The sequence below is a fragment of the Corvus moneduloides genome, chromosome 3, assembly GCF_009650955.1.
Source record: "Corvus moneduloides isolate bCorMon1 chromosome 3, bCorMon1.pri, whole genome shotgun sequence".
In the NCBI taxonomy this organism is placed as follows: Eukaryota; Metazoa; Chordata; class Aves; order Passeriformes; family Corvidae; genus Corvus; species Corvus moneduloides.
Genome location: NC_045478.1, coordinates 91,808,658 through 91,829,304, shown reverse-complemented (window position 1 = coordinate 91,829,304; position 20,647 = coordinate 91,808,658). Strand labels below are relative to the sequence as shown.

General features: G+C 41.6%; 1 protein-coding gene across 6 annotated transcripts in view; it reads right to left on the bottom strand.

Moving 5' to 3' along the window:
• Positions 1 to 20,647, bottom strand: part of DAAM2 (dishevelled associated activator of morphogenesis 2) — a 205,449-nt gene that overhangs the window by 18,231 nt on the left and 166,571 nt on the right. For all 6 annotated transcript variants that reach the window (XM_032102750.1, XM_032102751.1, XM_032102752.1 and 3 more), the window contains 7 exons: positions 17,918 to 18,024; positions 9,048 to 9,132; positions 7,390 to 7,496; positions 6,607 to 6,695; positions 5,700 to 5,868; positions 3,816 to 3,923; positions 2,352 to 2,412 (listed from right to left, as the gene is read on the bottom strand). In XM_032102750.1, coding sequence (XP_031958641.1) covers positions 2,352 to 2,412; positions 3,816 to 3,923; positions 5,700 to 5,868; positions 6,607 to 6,695; positions 7,390 to 7,496; positions 9,048 to 9,132; positions 17,918 to 18,024 — 726 coding nt within the window. The remainder of the gene's footprint in view (positions 1 to 2,351; positions 2,413 to 3,815; positions 3,924 to 5,699; positions 5,869 to 6,606; positions 6,696 to 7,389; positions 7,497 to 9,047; positions 9,133 to 17,917; positions 18,025 to 20,647) is intronic.

Sequence of the window (20,647 nt, the reverse complement as noted above, 5' to 3'; positions counted from 1 at the left end):
ACTTTGGCCATCAACAATCTAAAATCCAACATGATATATATCTTTTGGTCTGCTGTGAGTTGGAAAGAGAATGTAACCACCACAAGGAAAGACCACAAAGCAGAAAAGGGTCAGGAAAAGAAATGAGGAAGTGGCCAGAGAAAGCCCACATTAAAGAAGTGCTACTTTCCCTGCTTTATATTACATCCTCTTCTCCACTGGTTTTCCTAACATATCACAAGGGACAGTCCTGGGAGCACTGCTCAGTCCATCACTTTGCAGTGAACTGTTTCTGTGTTACAATCACTTTGAAATGGACCTTACAAACACAAGAAATGTCACTTCACATGCTTCTAAGAATTACGCTTTTTTTTTTTTCAGCCACTCTTCCATTCTAATTTTTAAGCTTATTTTAGCTAAAAGTTGCTCCACTCTCTCCTTCCCCCTTCCTCTGGAAGGTGAGTATAACAATTCTGTCATCTTACTCACTGTTGAAAGCTATGGCATTTGGGACTGTTACTGGAGAGTACTGTTTTACAAAGTCAAATTAAGATTAGGTGGTCTGCTCTTCAAATTCTGTTCTTCCCTGCAGAATAATTATCCCAAAACACAAAAAAACTTAAAACCCACACAAGTAACCAGAATGACTATGTAATCAGCCAGAGAGCGACACTGCAAAATAACAAATTCCTCTGTATCTTCTAGAAATGGTCTCTGCTAATCATGGTAGCATAACAGAGGCCAGAACTGGCCCTGGTGGGCTGGGCTGCTGGTTCTCTAGAGGGATGAAATGATTCAGGCATGGTAGTCACTTCTCAAGCGGTGGTTATGATCTCCTTGCTGTGTGAGAGAAGGGCTCTGCTGACAGAATTCCCTTCCACTACTCATCTGTCCTGGGAGTGTCCTACACAAAGGCAACAGCTGCATGAATGTCTTGAAAAGGAATGTATCTTATTTTTACAAAGAAGTGAGCTGCAAGTCCAGGAAGGCAAATGGTCTGTAGTACCTTTAAGAACATCTGACTGTGAGACTATTTTTAGCTTTCTATTCTTAAGGGGCCTTGAAGAAACACCAGTCACTGGAGCCAAGGCTGTGGTGAGAACACACTGGAATAGAATCAAGAATCACACCTTCCCCTCCTCCCCCTTCCACCTGACAGTGATCTTCTATTGTTGCTATAGTGCTGCTTTTTACACGCCAGAAAACCACGAACTGAGCAAGCAGATTGGGAGGTGCTGGCAGCCTCAGAAGAAAAATACCATGGCAGGGTACTGAAGGACTGAGGCAGGAAGATGGTGATTGTATGGGAAGGAGAGGTTGCCCATGGAACCCATGCACAGAAAAGAGAAGAAAAATCAGCTATAAAGGCAAAAGGACAAATAATCTGATGAAAGGAAGCAAAACAGAATTAGCTACTCACATTTCAAAGGGGGGAATTGTCTGTCCCAGCCAAAAACTGGGCCTCTCTTCATGTCCTGAACTCCATGTCAGCCTTCCCTTTACAGGTGCTTTTAATTCCCAAACACTGTACTCCATGTATGGAACGGTATTTCTTCCCATTGCTGCATTCTCCCTTACCCCAATAATCCAGAAATAAGGTTGGGAAAGTTGGGGGTTTTTTTACAGGAGGATCACTGGTTAATTACATAATGAACTGCTGGCAACAGCCAGACAGCCTGGGGGCTGCTGACAGGACAAAGATCGCCTTCCTCTACTCCCAGAGGCAAAAGCAAATTCAGGTCATGTGAAAGAAAAATGAACTCATCACTGTCTGTCTCATGGTGAATGAGGACTGGAGGGTCCTGTGTTATTTCCTTGTAAACAGGTAATCCTTGCACAGAAACCACCCAATGCAATTCCCAACAACTGGCTTTCATTAGTAGCAGGAAAAGCCCCACCACTGTTGCTTTGCTTGCCAGCTCAGCTGCTTCATCTTTAACTAGTTTCTATTCTTCCCCTTGCCTTCCCAAGGAGTGATTAGGATAGAGGTTAGGGTTGCATATAACAGAGCACTACCTGCTTACTACTACTCCAAGAGCCATGTGAAACACTTGCTCAGCAGCCATCCATCCCTCAGTAAGAAAGAGCAAGAATTTTATTTCTTCTTTCAGTCCATGCCATTTGTCAAACTGTCCTTTTACTTTCCAGGTTGAGATCAAACAAGCTTTTCATTAGCCTTAACTCTGCTAAGATCATCAGCAGGAGCTCCACATGAGAAGCTTTTATTTGTTTTTTCTTGGTTAATGAATTCTGGAACGGAATGGAAAGGAATGAAAAAAGAAAGCCCACTTTATCTTATCATAAAATATATAGTGCCCCTGATTCTGAGAGATATTTTAAGTATGGCACTTTGGAAGCCTTCAGATACTTACAGTTTCAACAGCTTTCAATCCAGTCTTTATGTTGTTGACTTCCTTCTCCAGCTCTACCAGGCTGCACAGGAGACAGACACAGAGCAGATAAAACAAAAAGAGCAGTGTTACACAGGGCTACAGGAACTGTGCAGCAGCACAGACCACTGGCCCATCAAGTCTGGTATCCGGCCTCTGGCACCAGCCACACCAGATGACTCGAAACGAGGGGAAGGGGATCTGTTAATGCTCTGTGCTACTTCTTGAATGAGATGTAAGATGAGGCAGACCCTGCTTGCCTCAGTGGTCAGACTGAAGACTGGGATTTTCCTGGGAAGAAAAGGGGGGGTTGCCCTCAGAACATGTGCCCTGTGAGCTGAGCCTGACCCTTCAACAGGGAGCATATGCCACACGGCCAGCTTGCAGTGATCAGCTGACACAACAAGCAAGGAGCACAGCTTTAGCACTCACATCACTGGAGTCTCAGATTATCTCTAGATATGATTCTTACACCATGTAACTACTAAATCCCATTAGCAGTACATTTATGTGTGACTTTTTTTCTCCCTCACAGTCCCAGCATTGTTTTTCCATCTGCACTTCTACCATATGGTAGTCCTGGCCAGCTTACACTGTAACTGAGCATAGAAACGTGCTGTTAATGCTCATACATGCTTCCCTGGACACAAATGTTACACTGAGTTTCTGCTCATCATATACAAACAGGAATTTCTTTTTTTCTAGGACTTGTGAGCAAAATAAGTCTTTAATTTCCTGATAACTAGTGAGTACCTGTTTGGGAATCAGCAGGCATACCCTCCAAATATTTGGAGAGTAGTAGCTTACATCTCAAAAACACCACTAAAGCTTTAATAAATGCCTTTTAAGTGTGAAAAGACATTTATTTTTTACTTCTCTTTCATTAGTTGGACTAGTTCCTTATACAAAGAATCATGTCTGGGTAATTAATATGCATAATTTTTTTTGAGGAGTGCTTTGGAAAGAAAAAAAATGTTAGTATCTGGGGGGATGGCTTCTGTATTCATTTTTAAAAATGCTTCCAGAAATGGACCATTGAATTTTTTGCAGAAAGTATGATGCTTTCCACATTTCTGTGCAAGACTGATTTGTGCAAAAGTTTGAACAATCTTCCTGAAAAAGGTTTACTGTAGCCTCTGTGCCTAATTGACCCCATCTTAGAAACGAACCTGCAATTACCCAGAAAAAATAGCACACTTAGATGAACAACCATAGGATATGGTGAGTGAATTACAAACAACAGCCAGCCTGCTTACAATGTCTGATTTGGAAATAGATACAGGCATATCTGAGTAAAGCTATCAATTTAGTTATCTACAACAAAGGCATTACATCTGCAAGGCTGGCCATGGGTTTAGAAGACAGAAATGAAAAAAAATTATGATAATTAAGTGAACAAAAATCTCTGGGAACTCCAGCTCTGAGAAGCAATAGCACTGGACTTACTTGACTTTTGCTGCTTCTGGAAGATGCTGCAACTCAGACTGGATGTCTAGGATATCTGGATAATTCTTTTCGAAGATCATAATTAAGTAGTGCAAGAGTGTAATGTTCCTAAAGAAAACAAAATAAAAACAGAAGGTAGAAATGAGAAGGCAGGTGGTAATGAGAAGGAAAGGATGATGAAAGGATTGTGACAAATCAGTGAAAAATATTCAGGAAATGTGCTTGATTGAACAAGATAAACAATGTATCAGCAGTTAGCGGCTCTGCTACCGAAAGAAAAGTATAAGGGACTAAAATAGATAATTCCTTTATGAACATCCTTCCTAAAACCCCAAGCAATATACTGTATCTTAATTTATTCTGGAAACACCAGCATGCTTCCATCCATCTGCGTAGAGGGTGTAACAGAAAAGAAAATTGCATAACACAGTATAATATTTGTCACCAGATACTTCAGAGAATAAACAACTACTAGTACTAAAGGGACATTAACTTGTAAGGGAGAAGAAGCAAGCTGTCCTCAGAGGCAATGTGGGAACAAAACCTGAGAGTTAACTAAGGAGAGAAAAAGGTTCCTGGAGATTGGAGAAGCTGCAAAGAAAACTACTGCAGTAACGAAACAACTTATGAGCAGTGATCAGGCTCACTAACACAAAACCAGTTGCAGCCTAAGCTGGAGCAGATAGGATTGAGATGGATGAGGGATGCAAGAGAAACTTTAAGGAAATTTGTAAAGTAAACAAGGAATTCTGCATGTAAAGAGAACAGACAGCCATAACAGCTACTTTAGGTGGGTGTTATGTTGTTAACTGACAGGGAAGATAGCAGACAGCCACTGCTTCACACAGACTGGAATCTGGGAGCTGGGAACTGGTGAGAGAACAGAATCTGCGCAGGATATTTAATTTATAGAAAAATCAAGCCAAGCTACAGTAAGGCAAAAAAAAGTTCAACATTAGCTATTCAGGTGTTAGCCTTGGAATACAGAAAGGACACTTTGGTAGTCAAAACAGTACTCTTAGTTCAAACTCTATTAGGTAGGGATGAATTTCCTATGATTTTTTACTGACATTATGCATTCTGTCACAGCCTGAAGTCATTTCACCACAGTTATGGTCTCAGCAGGTCTCAAAATTCAAGGAAGGTGCAAGTTAGTAAGAGCCAGCATAACAGATCTCCAAGAAAACCCTTAGTGCTGCTGGAATCCAAAAGTCATATTCTCTGCTCAGTCTCACGTGGATTCATTTCCAGAACCAGCATGCAGATATGGGGCAAAACATAGGGTGACACTGTAAGACCTGCAGTCCATGTCAATAAACAGTAAGCTCCACATTCCCAAACCAGCTGTTTTCCTTATCTGCCACAGATACAACCAGGATCAGTCTCTCTGAGCTATGCCTTCTGGCTTCATTAGTGGTGTACGTAGAGAGAAGGTTTATGACAGTACTTCATCAGAAACATATGCCATGTTTCACAGGAGGCATAAAATTGTGCTCAGATTTTTTTTGTGTTTTCTTTTTTTGCAAAACCATGGCCACAAAACTTTGGTTTAAAGGGCAAATTCCATAGGAATCCTCATTCTCCCCAAACTTATTTCAGTTATTTGTGAAATACTACATTTTGTCATGTTTGCATTGGGTTGCAGAAACACAATCCAACATCAGATGTGCATTTTCCAGACAAATAGCAGAATTTGGTTGCTATGTTAATAGCTGGTCTTAATTGCTGTAGAATTTTCTAGAGTGAAAAGCATTACTTAAGTGCCAAATAAGACAATATTTTCAATTGTCTACAGAGCTAAAATCAAACAGAAATCCATTTTTATTACTATGATAAGAGATGCAGCAGCACAGTAACCAATGTATTTACGGCCTTTTACCCCACCTGTCTATGCTGGATTTGGTGTCCGCAATTTTGTTCAGGCTGGAGACTTTGAAGCCATAAGCACTTCCCCTTTGGCCCTTGTTCATGTAATTCCCAAAGGCAAGAACTACCTCCAGGAGTTGCCTCAAACGCTGGCTTCGGATGAGTTCTTTGGATGCCAGAAGAATGGCTTGAAAAGAGAGAAAAAAGAACAGGTTATTGCACAGTGGCTGTTTTTAACACGCTTGGGCCCATAATTTGAAATACCGTGAAATGCCCATCTACTATTGCACAACAAATGCTGCAACACTGCCTGTGTACTGTCCTTCCTGCACCCACACGCCGCCACAATCAGGACAACTGGAAGGAAAATGCACTACATCTAGCTTGCAGGAAACTCCTCTGAACATAGGATCAAGGCTGTTCTCCTGGACTTCACACTCTAAAAGCACAGCCAGTGAGACTAGAGGGAAGGCTTGAGCTCATCTGAAAATGCAGAGTAGAATACACTCACCTCTTCTCTGCAATAACCATACACCTCCCCTGCTTCGAGGTTACACATTCCCAGAGTATCACTGTCCTGAGGTATCTATTCTAAGTGCCCTTTGAAGAGGGAAAGTGCAAGGACTTGAGGGTGAGCTGCACAGAAAGGCCATGAAAGTTTTTGGCAGCTCAGCACAGCCTGATAACATGCTGTCATATCTGTCGGGTCATATTTACACTGTAACAATCATGAAACTGACTTTATTAACTCAATGGGTGAAAGAAGAGTGTCAGATAGAATTAATTTCTTAGGATATGACATGCCTTGGGCTCAATGGCTCTACAAGCATAGCATGCATGTAACAGCATCTCCTTTGAAGACAAGCCTCTCTTGACCTTCTCAGCCCCTCTGCCCAGCTCTTAGCAAAAGCTTTATTAACCATACCTTCCACTTTTGGTTTTGCTTCTGCCAGCCTCTCTGGAAACTTCTTCTTAAAGAATAATGCTTGCAGCCGCTGCTGGTAATGGTCAATCCTGCATGAAGGGCAGAGGAAAGCCAACACTGAACTGGAACTCTTGAAGTCCAGGGCTAGTATGCTCCCCACATAATCTAATGGTTGCATGTTCAGTCCCATGAATCCAAGGGATCACGGACATAGTCCAAACACATAACACTACATAATCAACCTTGTTATGAAAATGGTGGATTTCAAGTCATGTTTGACTGAAAAGGAGCTGGAAGAATTCCCACTACTTTCAAAATAGGAGAGTCGTGGGAGATCCCAGCTGCACCTCAATTAGCAGAACAAGATGTGAATCCTCACATGGGGGGTAGCAAAGCTGAAACAAGAAAGAGTGTCAGAGGATGAGGACATGAGATAGCTGAACAGAAGAAGGGATCCATATAAAATCCTGATCCCTGGCTATACTACATGTGATACTTGGATCTGCATTTCTTTTTGTGAACAAATTTAGTCAGAGGAGGCAGATTTCTGCTTGTCGGCAGGGGACAGGCCCTTATGCACAGAGAGTGCTTCTTGTCCATAAAGTTTGTGTCACGAACGGAAATATTTGTAACATTCATGGACTTCTGGCAAACACAGGGTATAATGCTGGCCCACAATCTTGCACATTTCCCCCCAGTGCCAGATGATCCATTTTCAGTAACAATTTTACAGCTGTTTCCAAGAAGTCCTGCATGCACTCTCCCATAATGTATCAAACAGACCTGCTCATCTCAAAGAGGAAACGATCCGCCCGGGCCATGCGCTCGATTTCGTGTTTGTGCTCTTCCAACAGGTCAGTATCGCTCTTTTCAGGAACAAACTTCAGTAGCTACAGTGAGAGACACAAACCAAACACTAAAGTGTGAGATCCAACGAAAATGAGAGGGGGACAGAGGGGCACAAACAAACCCAGGTGGGGAGAGAGAGCCCTCAGATTTCTCTGCTACCACTGGGAAGCATTACATTGACTCAGCCATGTGACCATAACTTCAAAAAAGTGCAGCTGTGTCTACAAAACTGACCTTTTCTAAACCTTTGCTTGCTGTTCTGTCTTTATCCTTCACTGACCCCATTAAGATTAATTTTTAATTCTGCAGGGAATTTCCCATTTCAAAATCCTAAAGGCCAAGTGCTACTGCAACTTACCCAAGGGGAAGAACAGAGAGAACTCGATTCCCACAGCCCTACTTGGAGTTTAGATTGGTGCAAACAAGAGCAGGATGTGCCCCAAACAGTGTGAAGTACCCATCGTGCCTATCGTAGAGCACACACAAAGCCTCATCTATCTCTCTTGGATATGCCCTACACTGCTGAAACAATAAACAATAACGGATATGCGTCTGACACTGGATGCTATTCATATGCTGACCTTAAAAGCTCATACTTTGACAGATTTTTGACATATCTGGTGGTAGTTGTGCTTTAGTATGGTTATAAATACTGCACTGCACACATCCTCAGCTCACACCCACAAGAACTGCTCACAAGGCATATCAAACACTTTGCCTTTTACTGCTTGTTAATACTTCGTTGCATTCCACAAATATGTGATATTCAAAGGTGTGGAGCATCAAAAGCTTGCAGTGACTTCTGGAGCAGCTGTGGCCATTCAGATAACATGACAAGTAGGCTATAAATTTCCAAAATGGAAAAGCTTTTTGTGCATGATTAAACACTGTGACTGCATGGAAAGAAGGAATCACATTTATTAGACAGTTCATAATTATAATGTTTTGCACAGTCCTAAGGAACTTTATCACATCTCTCTTTAGTCAAAGCATCATCTGCCACCTTCTATAAAGGGAATTTGGGCAATGGTGGTTTAACAGTGGGGTTTTTTTCCTCACAAGTTATACAGTCAACCAAGTGCTGGGGATGGAATTCCCTGACTCCCTTATAGTGTTCCCACGAGATCTCTTCTAGTCCTGGCTCTAACCAACGACCTACAGGGTCTGGTTCCTGGCACTTCCCAATAGAAAAGCTACAGGCAGAGAAGGGAGATGAAGAAAAAGGAAAATAAAGAAAAGAGAAAAGGAAAACAACAACAACAACAACAAATAATCAGCAGGAAAAAGTAGAGATGAGAAAAATCATGGAAATAAAGAGGACATGAAAAGAAACCACCTGTAATCACACAAATTTTGCACGAAGAAGAGAAAACTTAGGAAATCAACCTGATACAAAAACAGTTACATAACAGAGGTATACTCCACAACATTGGGAAAAATACTTTTCTCAGGCTCCCATGTGCAGCTCCACTGGCATGACAGGGCCATGTTCTGATCTTCAGACAAACCAGCAGCCCCAGTACATACATCCACTTGAGAAAAGGCAGTGAAGGACCTAAAAATAAGTTGTATCTGACTTTAATCTTTCTCACCTGCTCAAGCATATCTTTCGCTAGGTCTTCTTGTTCATCCATCTTCAAGATTGCTTGTCTGATTTCTTCATTAGACAGCTTCAGCCTTTCAAAAGTATCGACATTGTACCATCAGTGCAAAGTTTAAGTGACTCTGACAATTGAGAAAGTAGGAGGCCTGAAACACTGCACTAAACAGGCACGAAACAAGCACGGCAAGCTCTACTGTGAAGTTGCTATTCTAGAATATTCAGTAAGAAGAACATAACAGTTCTAAAGACAGAGGTTTTATGGATAATATATTTTTGTTCTCTTCAGTTAATCAAACACACATCAAAAATCCAATGGTGATTAATAACAGTCAGGTTATAGATCAAACGTGCTTCCAAGTTCCCCCATACCAGATACCTCCCTCATTAAGTTCTTTTGCTCTAGTAAAACCCTTTATCTCCATTTATGACCTTGAGCTCATGTAACACCCTGACTTGTGAATATTAAAGTATCTCCCAGAAAAAAAAAACAATGGGACTGAAAACTCCCTTATTGAGAATGTGTTTTCTTGCAAGAAAACTGCTTGTGCTAGGTAAGTTCACTCTGTCAGCAGTGAGAGATGACAAAGGAACAGAGAGCATCTGCATATCCATGTTTCATATCCAATGTGAAACGAGCTCTGAAAACAAGGCTTTTTAATGTTATCTGAGGTACTAAGATTACACTCTCCTTACCACCTACTCTTGTCCATTTGTGTGCAATGAGTAGGGGTCAGCAGCTACAACTGAGCATAGAATTAATAAAGAAAAGAAGTCTCAAGGTCTCCACTTGAAATCCAGGGCAGATTAGGAGGAGCCAAAATTTGCGATTATCAAGATGTTGCTTGTTGATTATCTAAGTGTCAAGGATACTTGAAATGAACCCTGTGGGTCTCAGAGCAGATGTCAACAAAGTAAAGCACAAGTGTGAAATTCTACCCCACCAACTCCAACCCATGACCCTCAGTCATTTCAGGAGAGTAGGGAAAATTGAAGTGAACCACAAAGGAAAGGCTATCCACAAGAATATCTCAGTTTTGGGACTGAAACAGTAGAGTGAATATTTGAGGAGTGAAGTCAACAGTCTCCATGGACCTTCTATAATCAATATAATTAATTAACAGCAGAAAGAGAAAATGGAAATATAAATAAGAGACAGGCTGATGCATGAGGCAAAATGTTTTTGTCTTCAGTGCTAAGAAGTTCTATGTTGAAATTTCACATTGCCATTGGCATTTGAATAGAATCATATTTTTGGAACTAGGTAAAAACAAAAGAAAAAGCTTTATTTTTAGAGACAGGAAATATTACTAAATCAAAGAAACTTAAAATATTTTAACATTGCCCAATATAACCAACAGCTGGAAACTAAAATATGACTCAACAGACATTTGAAATGTTGTACGTATTATATCTCTGAACTAATTGCCCTTTTTGTGGTCCTAGTTGGTCATCATGTCATCTTTCCACAAGGAGGGCAAACTGATACCTACTGAGCAAGATAAAGTACCGAATTTCCAGAAAAGCTTTATAATTGGGCCATGCTCAGATGAGAGATAAGGATTAAAATTTTTACAATGAAAAGGTTGGAAACTTTTTACTTCAGGTCATTAGTTTGACTGTGGACCAAAAAAACCAAACTTCTGTACATGAGGTTCTGCAAAAAGCTTTACAGCCTTGATCAGAACATTGAAGGGTTACTTTTGGCTTAAACTGTGAATTGTAAATTTCATGGCTATGTGACCCTGAGCTGATCAAACACTGTGACCAGATAAGGGCTGAAATTGGTGGCTGTGGGCCTGGTCCCTAGGAGACACATATACACATGCCCAAACAATTCGGTGCCTGAAGTTTTTAAAGTGCTACATTTTGTTGACTATTTTTCCTTTAGAGAGCACCTTTGCATTTTCCAGAATCTGGAGTCTGCAGATTAGATTTACGTTGTAACACAGGCACACAGTCTGTGAGAGGGAAGGAAATAGAGCAACCCATTAACAGCAGGGTGGAGAGGTTTTGTTGCTACTTTTACAGAGGTTAAAAAGAATAAGGGTGAGTTTCATGTGCTTCCCATGCAAATAACTCGAGCAATTACTCACTGACCACCTGTTACACAGTGCAAGTACCTCTGTGTGTGCTTGGGGATGCAGTAAACAGGACCAAATAAACAGGTTTGAGGTACATCAACACAGCATATATTGCCACTGATCTTGCTATTCTGTCCAGAAGCCCAAGCATCAGCAATAAATACACTTGAAAATATCTTCTGTTCAAAAATAATTGAGAGTCCCAAGGACAGAGAGTTACACAAACACTTCCATTTCTCGGATGATTCTGTGCCCTGCCAGCCATCAGCAGAAAAACATCTGGTTTGAATGGTTTAGCCCACAGTAGAGAAAAGCAGAAAGCTTGCCAGTCTCCTGCCGAGAAGCAGTTTAACTTGGTCACTTACAAGACTGCAACAGGGTCATGGTGCCTGCAGGTGTGCATCCTAGATTATTGCCAACCTAATTACTAGTATGGAAGGATTTACAGCAGAGCAATCTTACTCTTCCAAAATGGGCTTGTTCTTCTTCTGGGACAGGATACATTTCGAAAGCAACAATGACACAAAACACAGATCTTCCCACTTAAAAACTGTCTGAATTACTGGCCAAAGAATTGTTAATCAAGTGATTCTTCTTTTATTTTCAAGACTCATTCCCAGCCATACAGAAGATCTTAAAGATGGCCAGCAGTAATGTGGAACAGATGTGCTGCTTTTAAACAGAAACAGGTGAACTGATTAAAGAAGAACCTAAAGCAGATGCGTAAAATCTTTCCATTTAAAACTGAAAAAGAGGCATTCCCTCAGAGTCTAAAACTCATATGAGAGAGACAGCAAAATTAAAGTGGAATTGTGGCCCAAAAATTTACACTACAGAAATTACATTTTGGTATCTATTAGAAAGCTGCAGTGACTTTCTTACAAGCTTTGCAGATCCAGGCACTCTTCCTCCAGCTGCTGGAAGTAACTCAATTTGGAACAGCACACAATTCAAGTTGTATTCCCTCTGCCTTGCACTTCTCTAAATCATGTATCCTGGGATCATGACACAGGAAATAAATGTGACCAGAAGAAAATACAGTGCCCCTTTCCTCAGCTGCAGGACATTCATTCATAACACAGATACTGCCTGCTTTTGTTCAACAGGAGCCTGACACTGGTCAGATGAGGAAGGAAAAGGATCTTTACCGAGAATACTCCCTCCTTCTTCCCTCACCCGTACATCTGGTGGCAGCATATGGAAGTCCAACTGCTTGAGTCATCTTCAAGCAATGTTAAAACTCAACAAGTACCAAATAACTTCTGATATGGTACTTAGCCTACCTCCCTCTATCCCCTCTGGCTTCATAAATAATCTCTATTGACTCTGCAGAGTAATTCATCACTAATCTCCCCAGGACACCTCAATTGATTTAACACCAGCTTCACTTGCAGACATCAAGTGGTTTATTGTTTCGTACTCTTGGAGAACGCCGGCAGCCTGACTCAGAACATGCCTGGGAGACATGTTGCAGTTTTATATCAACTTCCCTTACAGACATCCAGTGCTCGCTCATTTATTCTCCTTAAATATACCCATTGATTTAACTCACAGCAACCTCCCCCCTGCATTTCTCCCTCCCATGAATCAAAGCAAAATGCTTGTCACTCATTAACCATCTCCCCCTCCAAGGAAAAAGTGAGTTACTTCATGGGCTTGTTCCTTGGATCTTTCTTAGCTTTAGAGAAGGAAGCATGCTTTCCCACTAACAGAGAACTGGAGTTTTGTTGCAGCTCTGTTAAGTTCCTGTTCCACAGTGATCACAGACCCACTGTTCCTTCTACCTTGGAGAAGAGGACTGATTATCATGTATCAAGGACATTTTATGCCTCCTATGGAACTACAGTGCCTCCAACAGATGCCAACAGTAGTAGCTGTGACAGTCAGAGGCATTGATTGATACTTAGCTTAGTCCTATGGCCAGTTTGTACAGCTCACCCAAATCTTAGCTTTTATTGACTGCAGAATTCCCTATCTCCACAAGCCATTTCTCACAGGCTACTACTTAATTCATTTCCAAACTTTGTGACTGAGACATAACTTCTCTAACTCCTGATCTCTCCCGAGGCTCTGTATAACTCCCAGGCTGCAGGCTGTTCAATATCTACATGTTGGAAATACTCGTTGTCACTGCCCCATAAAGGCTTCCTCTCAGAAGCAGCATTCAGGAGCCACGCTGGTCTAATGGCACATTCAGCCAGAAGACAGAAAAAAAACTCTTTCCAAATCGTCTTACCTCAGTTGCCAACTCATCTCATCAGTGAAGACAACAGTGCTCTAATGTTTGTGGGACAACATCTGGGATATTTTACCAGGTACATCTTATACCATTATATCAACATGTTGGGAAAAAAAATCCACCAGTGCCTTTTCAGCACTGTACTGTGAAAGTATTCTGGGAAGTGCTGAAAGAAACAGGCTTTTCTTTTCTTGTCCTCCTTCAGCAAAAGCTCATGAGTAACCAAGCAACTTTGCATTCAAATACTCTCAATTATCTTCCAAGAAGGATCTGGGAATGACTATCTTTCTGAGCCAAGAGGAGTGAAGCAGGACCAAACTTGGGAATCCCCAAATTACAGTGAGATATTGATGAGGCAGTGGTTCATCTTTTATTGCAACCCTACCTTCTGGTTCCTAGTTGTAATCTCAGACAGGATGGCATTGACTAGCATGTTCAGTTTGCCTTGGAGTATCATACTCAGCACAGAAGGTAAAGCTGTTTATTGCAGACCTTTATTTAAACCCCGAACATCTCTCCAGGAACCCAGCAGGCACCGGTTATTGCCCAGTGTTTTTCAATACAGCACACTGAGGAACAGAATTGCTGAGTCCAATCAGCTGTTTCTGTGTCAATATGTTCTGTTTCATATGATCTGTACCCCAGAACATCATACTGCTTCAAAATTACCTTAAAACAAGGGTGAACACTGAATTGTCACATGGCAGAAAGGCACATGGGGACTGGGGGCATGCAAAGCCAGTACATGCAGACTGACACTGGGTGAGTAGCTTGTCCCCTTAATGTCTCAACTGAAAGTTTAAAAGCACTGAGGTGGTACAGTGATGTGAGAAAAATACTTGATCTCTTTTGTATTATCATTGGAAATTCTGCCCAAGCCTTTTTTCTTCTCCCTTACTGATGTTTGAATTGACAAAGCCACAAACATTTGGTAAAGCTGCCTGCTAGTACCTGTCTATTGTCACACTCACATTTAAAACTATTTAATCTGTGTAGTCAGATTCTGCCTTCTGTTACTACTGGTTTTATGACATTTTGCTAGCACTCCTACTGTTTCCAGCCTCTTGAGAAGGTTACTGCTGACTCACTGGGCCACAGGAATAACAAACACATCACATTATGTCAGAAGAACACTGACATAATTATTTTGCTGCAATTTATGCAAAATAATGTGCACAAAGAAGTTCCATAAGTATACATTCAGCCTTCTTTCAAGCAAGATGTCTCATAGAACTGAATCTCTCCAGAGCAGTCCACAGAGCAAGACAATACATATATTGGGCATGTTCTGCAAGAACATTTAAAGAAAAACAGAGCAGCAGAAACGTTATCCATTACTTAAGTAATGGAGGCAGGGAGAAGCCATAATGGTGAGAGAAATTTCCAGGTGAAAGCAGGGAAACATGGGGATCTGGGATGACTCTTCCAGACCACACAAGTCTGACAATAAAACTCCAGCCTGGTGGAAACTGAAGACATCAGGAAATTCATGAGAGATAGCAGATTTCCAGTGTGACAAATAACTGTATGTTCAAAACCCCATTAAGAAAGCTAAATTTGAAGCTGGTGGGTGCCTGAACTCACCACAAACAGATGGTTCCGTGTCCTGGTTGAACTATGGCCTACTGGAAGTACTGTGAGATAAACTCACTTATGCTTTTTCAAGCCTTTGAAGACGGCCTATGGAACAGAGCTCTGTTTTAGCTCCGCCAGGCTCTCTTAAACAAGGACAATTTAATCCTTCCTCTACAGGAAAACTGAAAGATGCTACTATCGAGTAGTTGAAAGATACGGTTTTTTATGGAAATAGAGATGAGATTGGGGAGGAAAGTTTATGAATCTGTTAAATTTCAGCAAAATCAACTAGCAATTCAATTTTCATCTCTTTTCAGCCTACTGTGCTGCAGCCTGTCTGCAAAAGAAAGCAAGAGACATCTATTTCTCATTCTTGCTAGGTTTTGGCTTGTTGGATCATATGAAATATGAGCTCTGCCTGACCCCTTCTAACACAGTGTTAGTAAAACAAAAACATTTGAGTAGGGGAGGGAAAGAAAACCCAACCCATGCAGCTATTTTACTTTAAAGGACACGACAGTTTAGTGTAAACAAAGGGGGAATAAACTACAGGGATATATGCACAGTAAGAGTCAATTGGAAACAGCTGTTGGCAGATACTGTGGCAACCTGAAATCTGGGGCTGCAGCTCTGGGTTGCACAAACCCCTTTTGTTTGTCACCAGTTTTAAAGCCCCTCTCACCACACGTGTGTGCACAGCCCCATGCAGGTGTGTGAGGTGTGCTGCAGGAGCAGCACGTGCATGGCAGCAAGCAGGGGTGATTTGGCTGGGAGTGTCTCTGCTTCAGGGTCTAACCTCAAGGAAGAAGCAGCAGGGTAATTAAAAAACCTGCCAAGGGGTTACAAAGCCCTTTCACTTATTGTCTGCAGCCATTCCTCCCAATTCCTGTCTTTAATATTAGAACCATGTAATGGCAAACAACAAAAAAAGAGGCAAGAATGTAAAGGTGCTATTTTAGTTCCCAAAGATTTTTGCTTTTCTGGTTGCATTTAAAAGGAAACTTTGGGGAGGAATAGCAATCCTGGGCCAATCTGTAGGATATTTCTGATATTCTGGGTGTAACACTATTCACCACAAACATTAAATTATCTAAGCCAGTGGGATAGCCCTGGCAGCTGCTGTTTCCAATAGCACAGCAGCAAAGTTAACAGGGCACAATGCAAATCTGCAGGCTCCATAGGGACACCTCAGTCTCCAAACCTCTATCATCCATATTAGACCTGCTAACATTAAGAGCAGGGTATTTCCTAGTGAAGAAGCTGACAGTCACAAAACACAGCTTTTCACCTCTGGTTTGAGTCCAGACTAGCAGTTCAAGGTGCACTAACTTCATGGCACACCTGGAGTGAACACATGCCATATATCTTGAAGCGCAAGGTTCATGCTTCAACGACCCTGCTGTTGGAGGCAACAAAAAGAAAGACAAAACACAGAAACTATCCTTTCTGTCTTGCTGTATAGAGAGGATTCTTCTCAGGTAAGATTGCCCAGACTTGCACAGCAGAGGAAGTGAATGTTGAAAAACACGCATTGCTGCTGTCCACAGTGCTTTTGTTTTGGAGACAGAAGATTTTTACAAATAAATACCTAGGGCCATACCAAGTCATGGACCAGCTTCCTGGATCCTCCTCAGCCCAGCCAACTGCAACACAGTGTTACCACTTCTAGGAAATGTTCCACCTGCTAGCAGAGTTAATCTGAAGCCCAGACACAATTTAGTAGGTCCGTCAAACAGCGTGAAAATCCTGTTGCCCTTATGCCTTCCCCTGCCCCAACCTCAGTCAGCTGCCAACACCAGCAAAGACGTGTGTTGGCAACTGCTACAGAGAGAGAAATGTAAGCCTTCCCTCAAAGAAGGTTTGGATGGTGGGGGTCCTGCTGACATGCAGGCTAATGCCACATAAGTAGCATAATGAGAGCCTCTGTGGGTTTCACTGAGCAAGGGAAAGAACTTACTCCAGCCCTGGTGGTCTGGCTGCAACCTTGCTTTTTAACTATTAGCTTGCTAGAGCAGACAAGCATCACATCCATATGAACCCATATTTTCTACTGCCCAATGAAACAGTTTTGCTGCTCAGTACTGCCACAGCTTTGCCAGGTTCTGTCTCCAGCCTTGTTGTCCCTCCTCTGGTAGGAAAGGCAGCTTTCTCATTTTTATCAGTATCTGCACAAATCTGACAGCGACAGACCTCCAACCCAGTACTCATGTTGGTAGAAAGATATGAAAAAATATAGAGGGCTCTGATGTCACTGCATTTGAATGCATTAGTCATTGCAGGAATACACATAGGCGGCTTTTGGCTTCAAAAACCTTATTTACAAATAGAAGACTTAATTCTTCACAGAATATTCTCAGTTGGAAGGGACCCACAAGGACCATGGAGCCCAACTCTTTAGTAAATGGCCCATACAGGAATTTAAACCACAACCTTGATGTTATTAGCACCATGCTATAACCAGCTGAGCTCATTGCAGGGTCTTGAATATGAATGCCTGTGTTTACCACTGTTCTCACCACAAGTCAAAAATGAACATCACATTCAGCTCTGCTGTATTCCAGTGAGATGGTGAGAGCAATATTTAGAAAGAGACAGAACCGGGACAAATGACAGATACAGAACATGGGGAACACATCACTTAGAGTGAAGTGCAAGCACTGCCAAAGAGCTGCTTTCATCTACCAATGAGTAGTGATCAGTTCCTGGTGATGAGTCTTCAGATACAAGCTGGTGCCCACCTGCTTCACACACAAAATGTGTGTGTGTGGATATTTTTATTAAGTGATATCACACGTATGAGAGATGTGCTTTTATGACACATTAAGAGAGGTTTATCTGAGGCTCTGCAGGTATTAAACAGCAGGTCTAGTTGGGAAAAGAAACACATCATTTGTTTAATTTTATCCCCTCTTGCCTCTGCACTGATCATGGCACACCCTGTGGGCTAAGGCTTAGCACACTTACTTGGAAAGGAGAATGACACAATTCTGGGCCCTCCGGCCATCAATCACAGAGAGCTCTTTCACCTTTCGTGTGGAGAGGTAAAGGTCTTCTGTTGAGCCCATCTCTTTCTGCATGTATTTCAAAAGGGAGAGAAAACAATCAGTATTATGTTTCTCACCCAACACTGATAGACTTAGCTCAGTGTAATGAACAAACCCATCCCAACCTAGAAAAATACACCCACATGATAAGAAAAGAAGGCAAGGGCAGAAAGTATGTAGGTAGATCCTGTGTTGTTAGACAAACAGAAATCATTCATTAACACCTATAACATCAACTTTGATCCCAAATACCAGACCTGATTCTGACCTACTGGACTCACTCTACCAGCAATTACATTATGTTAATGTGAAAAACTGGCATGATAGGAGAATCAGGCACATTACGATGAAGCCCACTGGTGTCACAGCATATCCTTCAGCAAATGCCTCCTCCAGGGGTTACAGAGCATTCTTGAAAGGCTGCAGCACATGCAATAAAAATCCTTCTGTTATGTCTTAAGGCTGCCATTGGACCTGACCAATCCATATTATATGAGAGATGCAAACAGCAGGGCACCATGGCATTTATCTTACTAAATATATCTTACTAAATGGTAAAAATCTACATCTAAACTATCTTCTTTTTTAAAAACTAATTAATATATTTAATCAGACAGAAATCACTCTTTCCCAAAATTGTCTGTATATCCCCACTGCCATATTCATCACCTGAAAAAACCCTAGAAAATCCAGTCCAGAACATTTGTCACAGCACACAGAGATAAAATATTTGCAAAACTCAATCTGACCATCCAGTTTTTATTTTCCCAGCTAACTGCTGCTGGAACCATCTAAAAAATGCCTTTTCATGATACCCATACTGTCAGGCCTTGAGATTTTGAGATTTACCAATATAATACAGCTCTGAATGCACTCATCAAATAAGCAACATGACTTCTTTTTTAGCATATAACAGCGAGCATGCTGAGTCAGATCAAAAGGTCCATCTACCCCAGCATCCTGTCCCTAGGAGTGGTCAATAGCAGAGACCCAGGGAAACATGTCAGATCATGGCAAACATACAGAGTGGGTGCTTCCCAGAACTCACTCTCAGGACTCAAGGTTCTGAAACTCAAGGCTCACTTATATCAACATGACTAATCTCTAAAGAGATTTTGACACCCAAGCGTTTGAGAGCTCAAAGTAAATCATAGGTTCATACTGCTGGTTGTCATTTCAGTTATTGTTACAGTCAGCTACCACAAACCTGTGTTGCTCCTGGATATATAAAGGACTTACACAGCCATGTCCAAAAGTGCTGCAGCGAGCCACCACCAATAGCAAATGACATTCTTAAGCAGGTAAAATGAACCAGCTGAATATGTGAATTCAGTAAGTTCTGCTAGATGTGCCCAAAGCATCTAGCATGGCAGAAAGGAAATTGCAGTGTTACTCACTATATCAAATAGTGTTCCCAAAAAAGGCAAAATTGGCATTAAGCTTATTATTTCTGATAGAATAATGAACAATACCAAAAAGAGGAGTGCCCCCAGTATAATCTGGCATGTAGAGATTTCAAAGTTTTCCTGAGTTTCTCAGTTTGTGGGGAGGATGACAGGGGAAAAAGGAGATGGGAAGCTATTGAAAGGAAGAAAGATATTTGCTGGTCTGTGCTCTTGGTTTAAAAGCTTCACTGTTCCTCACTACCAAATATTTGCAGACAAAGACACCTGGATAGTGACAACCAGCACCCATCCCAAGGGAAAGAAGTTTCGGCATTTGGCTGTGTATGTGAGGTGGGGGTTTAGCCAGCTTTCCTTAAAGCCATCCAGCAGGAACTGATATAATAGCCTCCATGCCTTTTCGAATTTCCCAACCCACAGGGTTCAACACAGATGAATAACCTAACTATTCAGACGTGGCCCACTCCTTGGTCATAAGGGCTAGACTCATCTAAAAATACATCCTCTTCAACTCACATTGAGGAGAGAGGTATTTATAGCTACTTGGAGTTATGTGTAAGCAAAAGCAGATGAAGCCCCAGGTTTTACTGAAGCCAGATTCCAAGCTTAGCTGAAGGAAAGCAGATTGCATATGGACTATCCACATTTTCTCAGACACAGAAAAGGAGGAGCAGGGGGGCGGTGGTGACTAGCTTTTGTGAGAGAGACCAGGCCCTGAAAGAAAGAACAGTTGGAGCTGGTGTCAACCTGACAGACAAGATGACTAAGTTTTATGCAATCATTCTTTACCAGCTTCTCATCTGGGATAACACTATGTTATGTCCTTCAAAGAGTATTTCAGATTTGATATTTTAGCTGCAAATTCAAAAGTCAACTAAAATTTCAGTGTTGAAATAACTATACATGTGGAATGTGTTCATCATATTGGTGCCTTGCTTCAAATAAAATTTGATTTTGGTTAGCTGAAGACTCATATCACTGCAGCACCCTAGCTTCTGGAAATTACCAATACTTCAGAGAACTATTTCTACCATATTGCCTTGTTTTGGTACGCTGCCATGTCAGCCTCCCCCATGGGGCAGAAGTCCTGACTAGACTTTCCAAATGCAGTTCCCAGAGCACTCATGGTGAGAACTACTTCCTTCTGAAGCCACCAGACACACCTATGATCATATCTGAACAACCCTCTCCTAATAGCATTGCTCTTACCAAAATTGTTGCCAAGAATTTTGCTAAAGATGATCAAT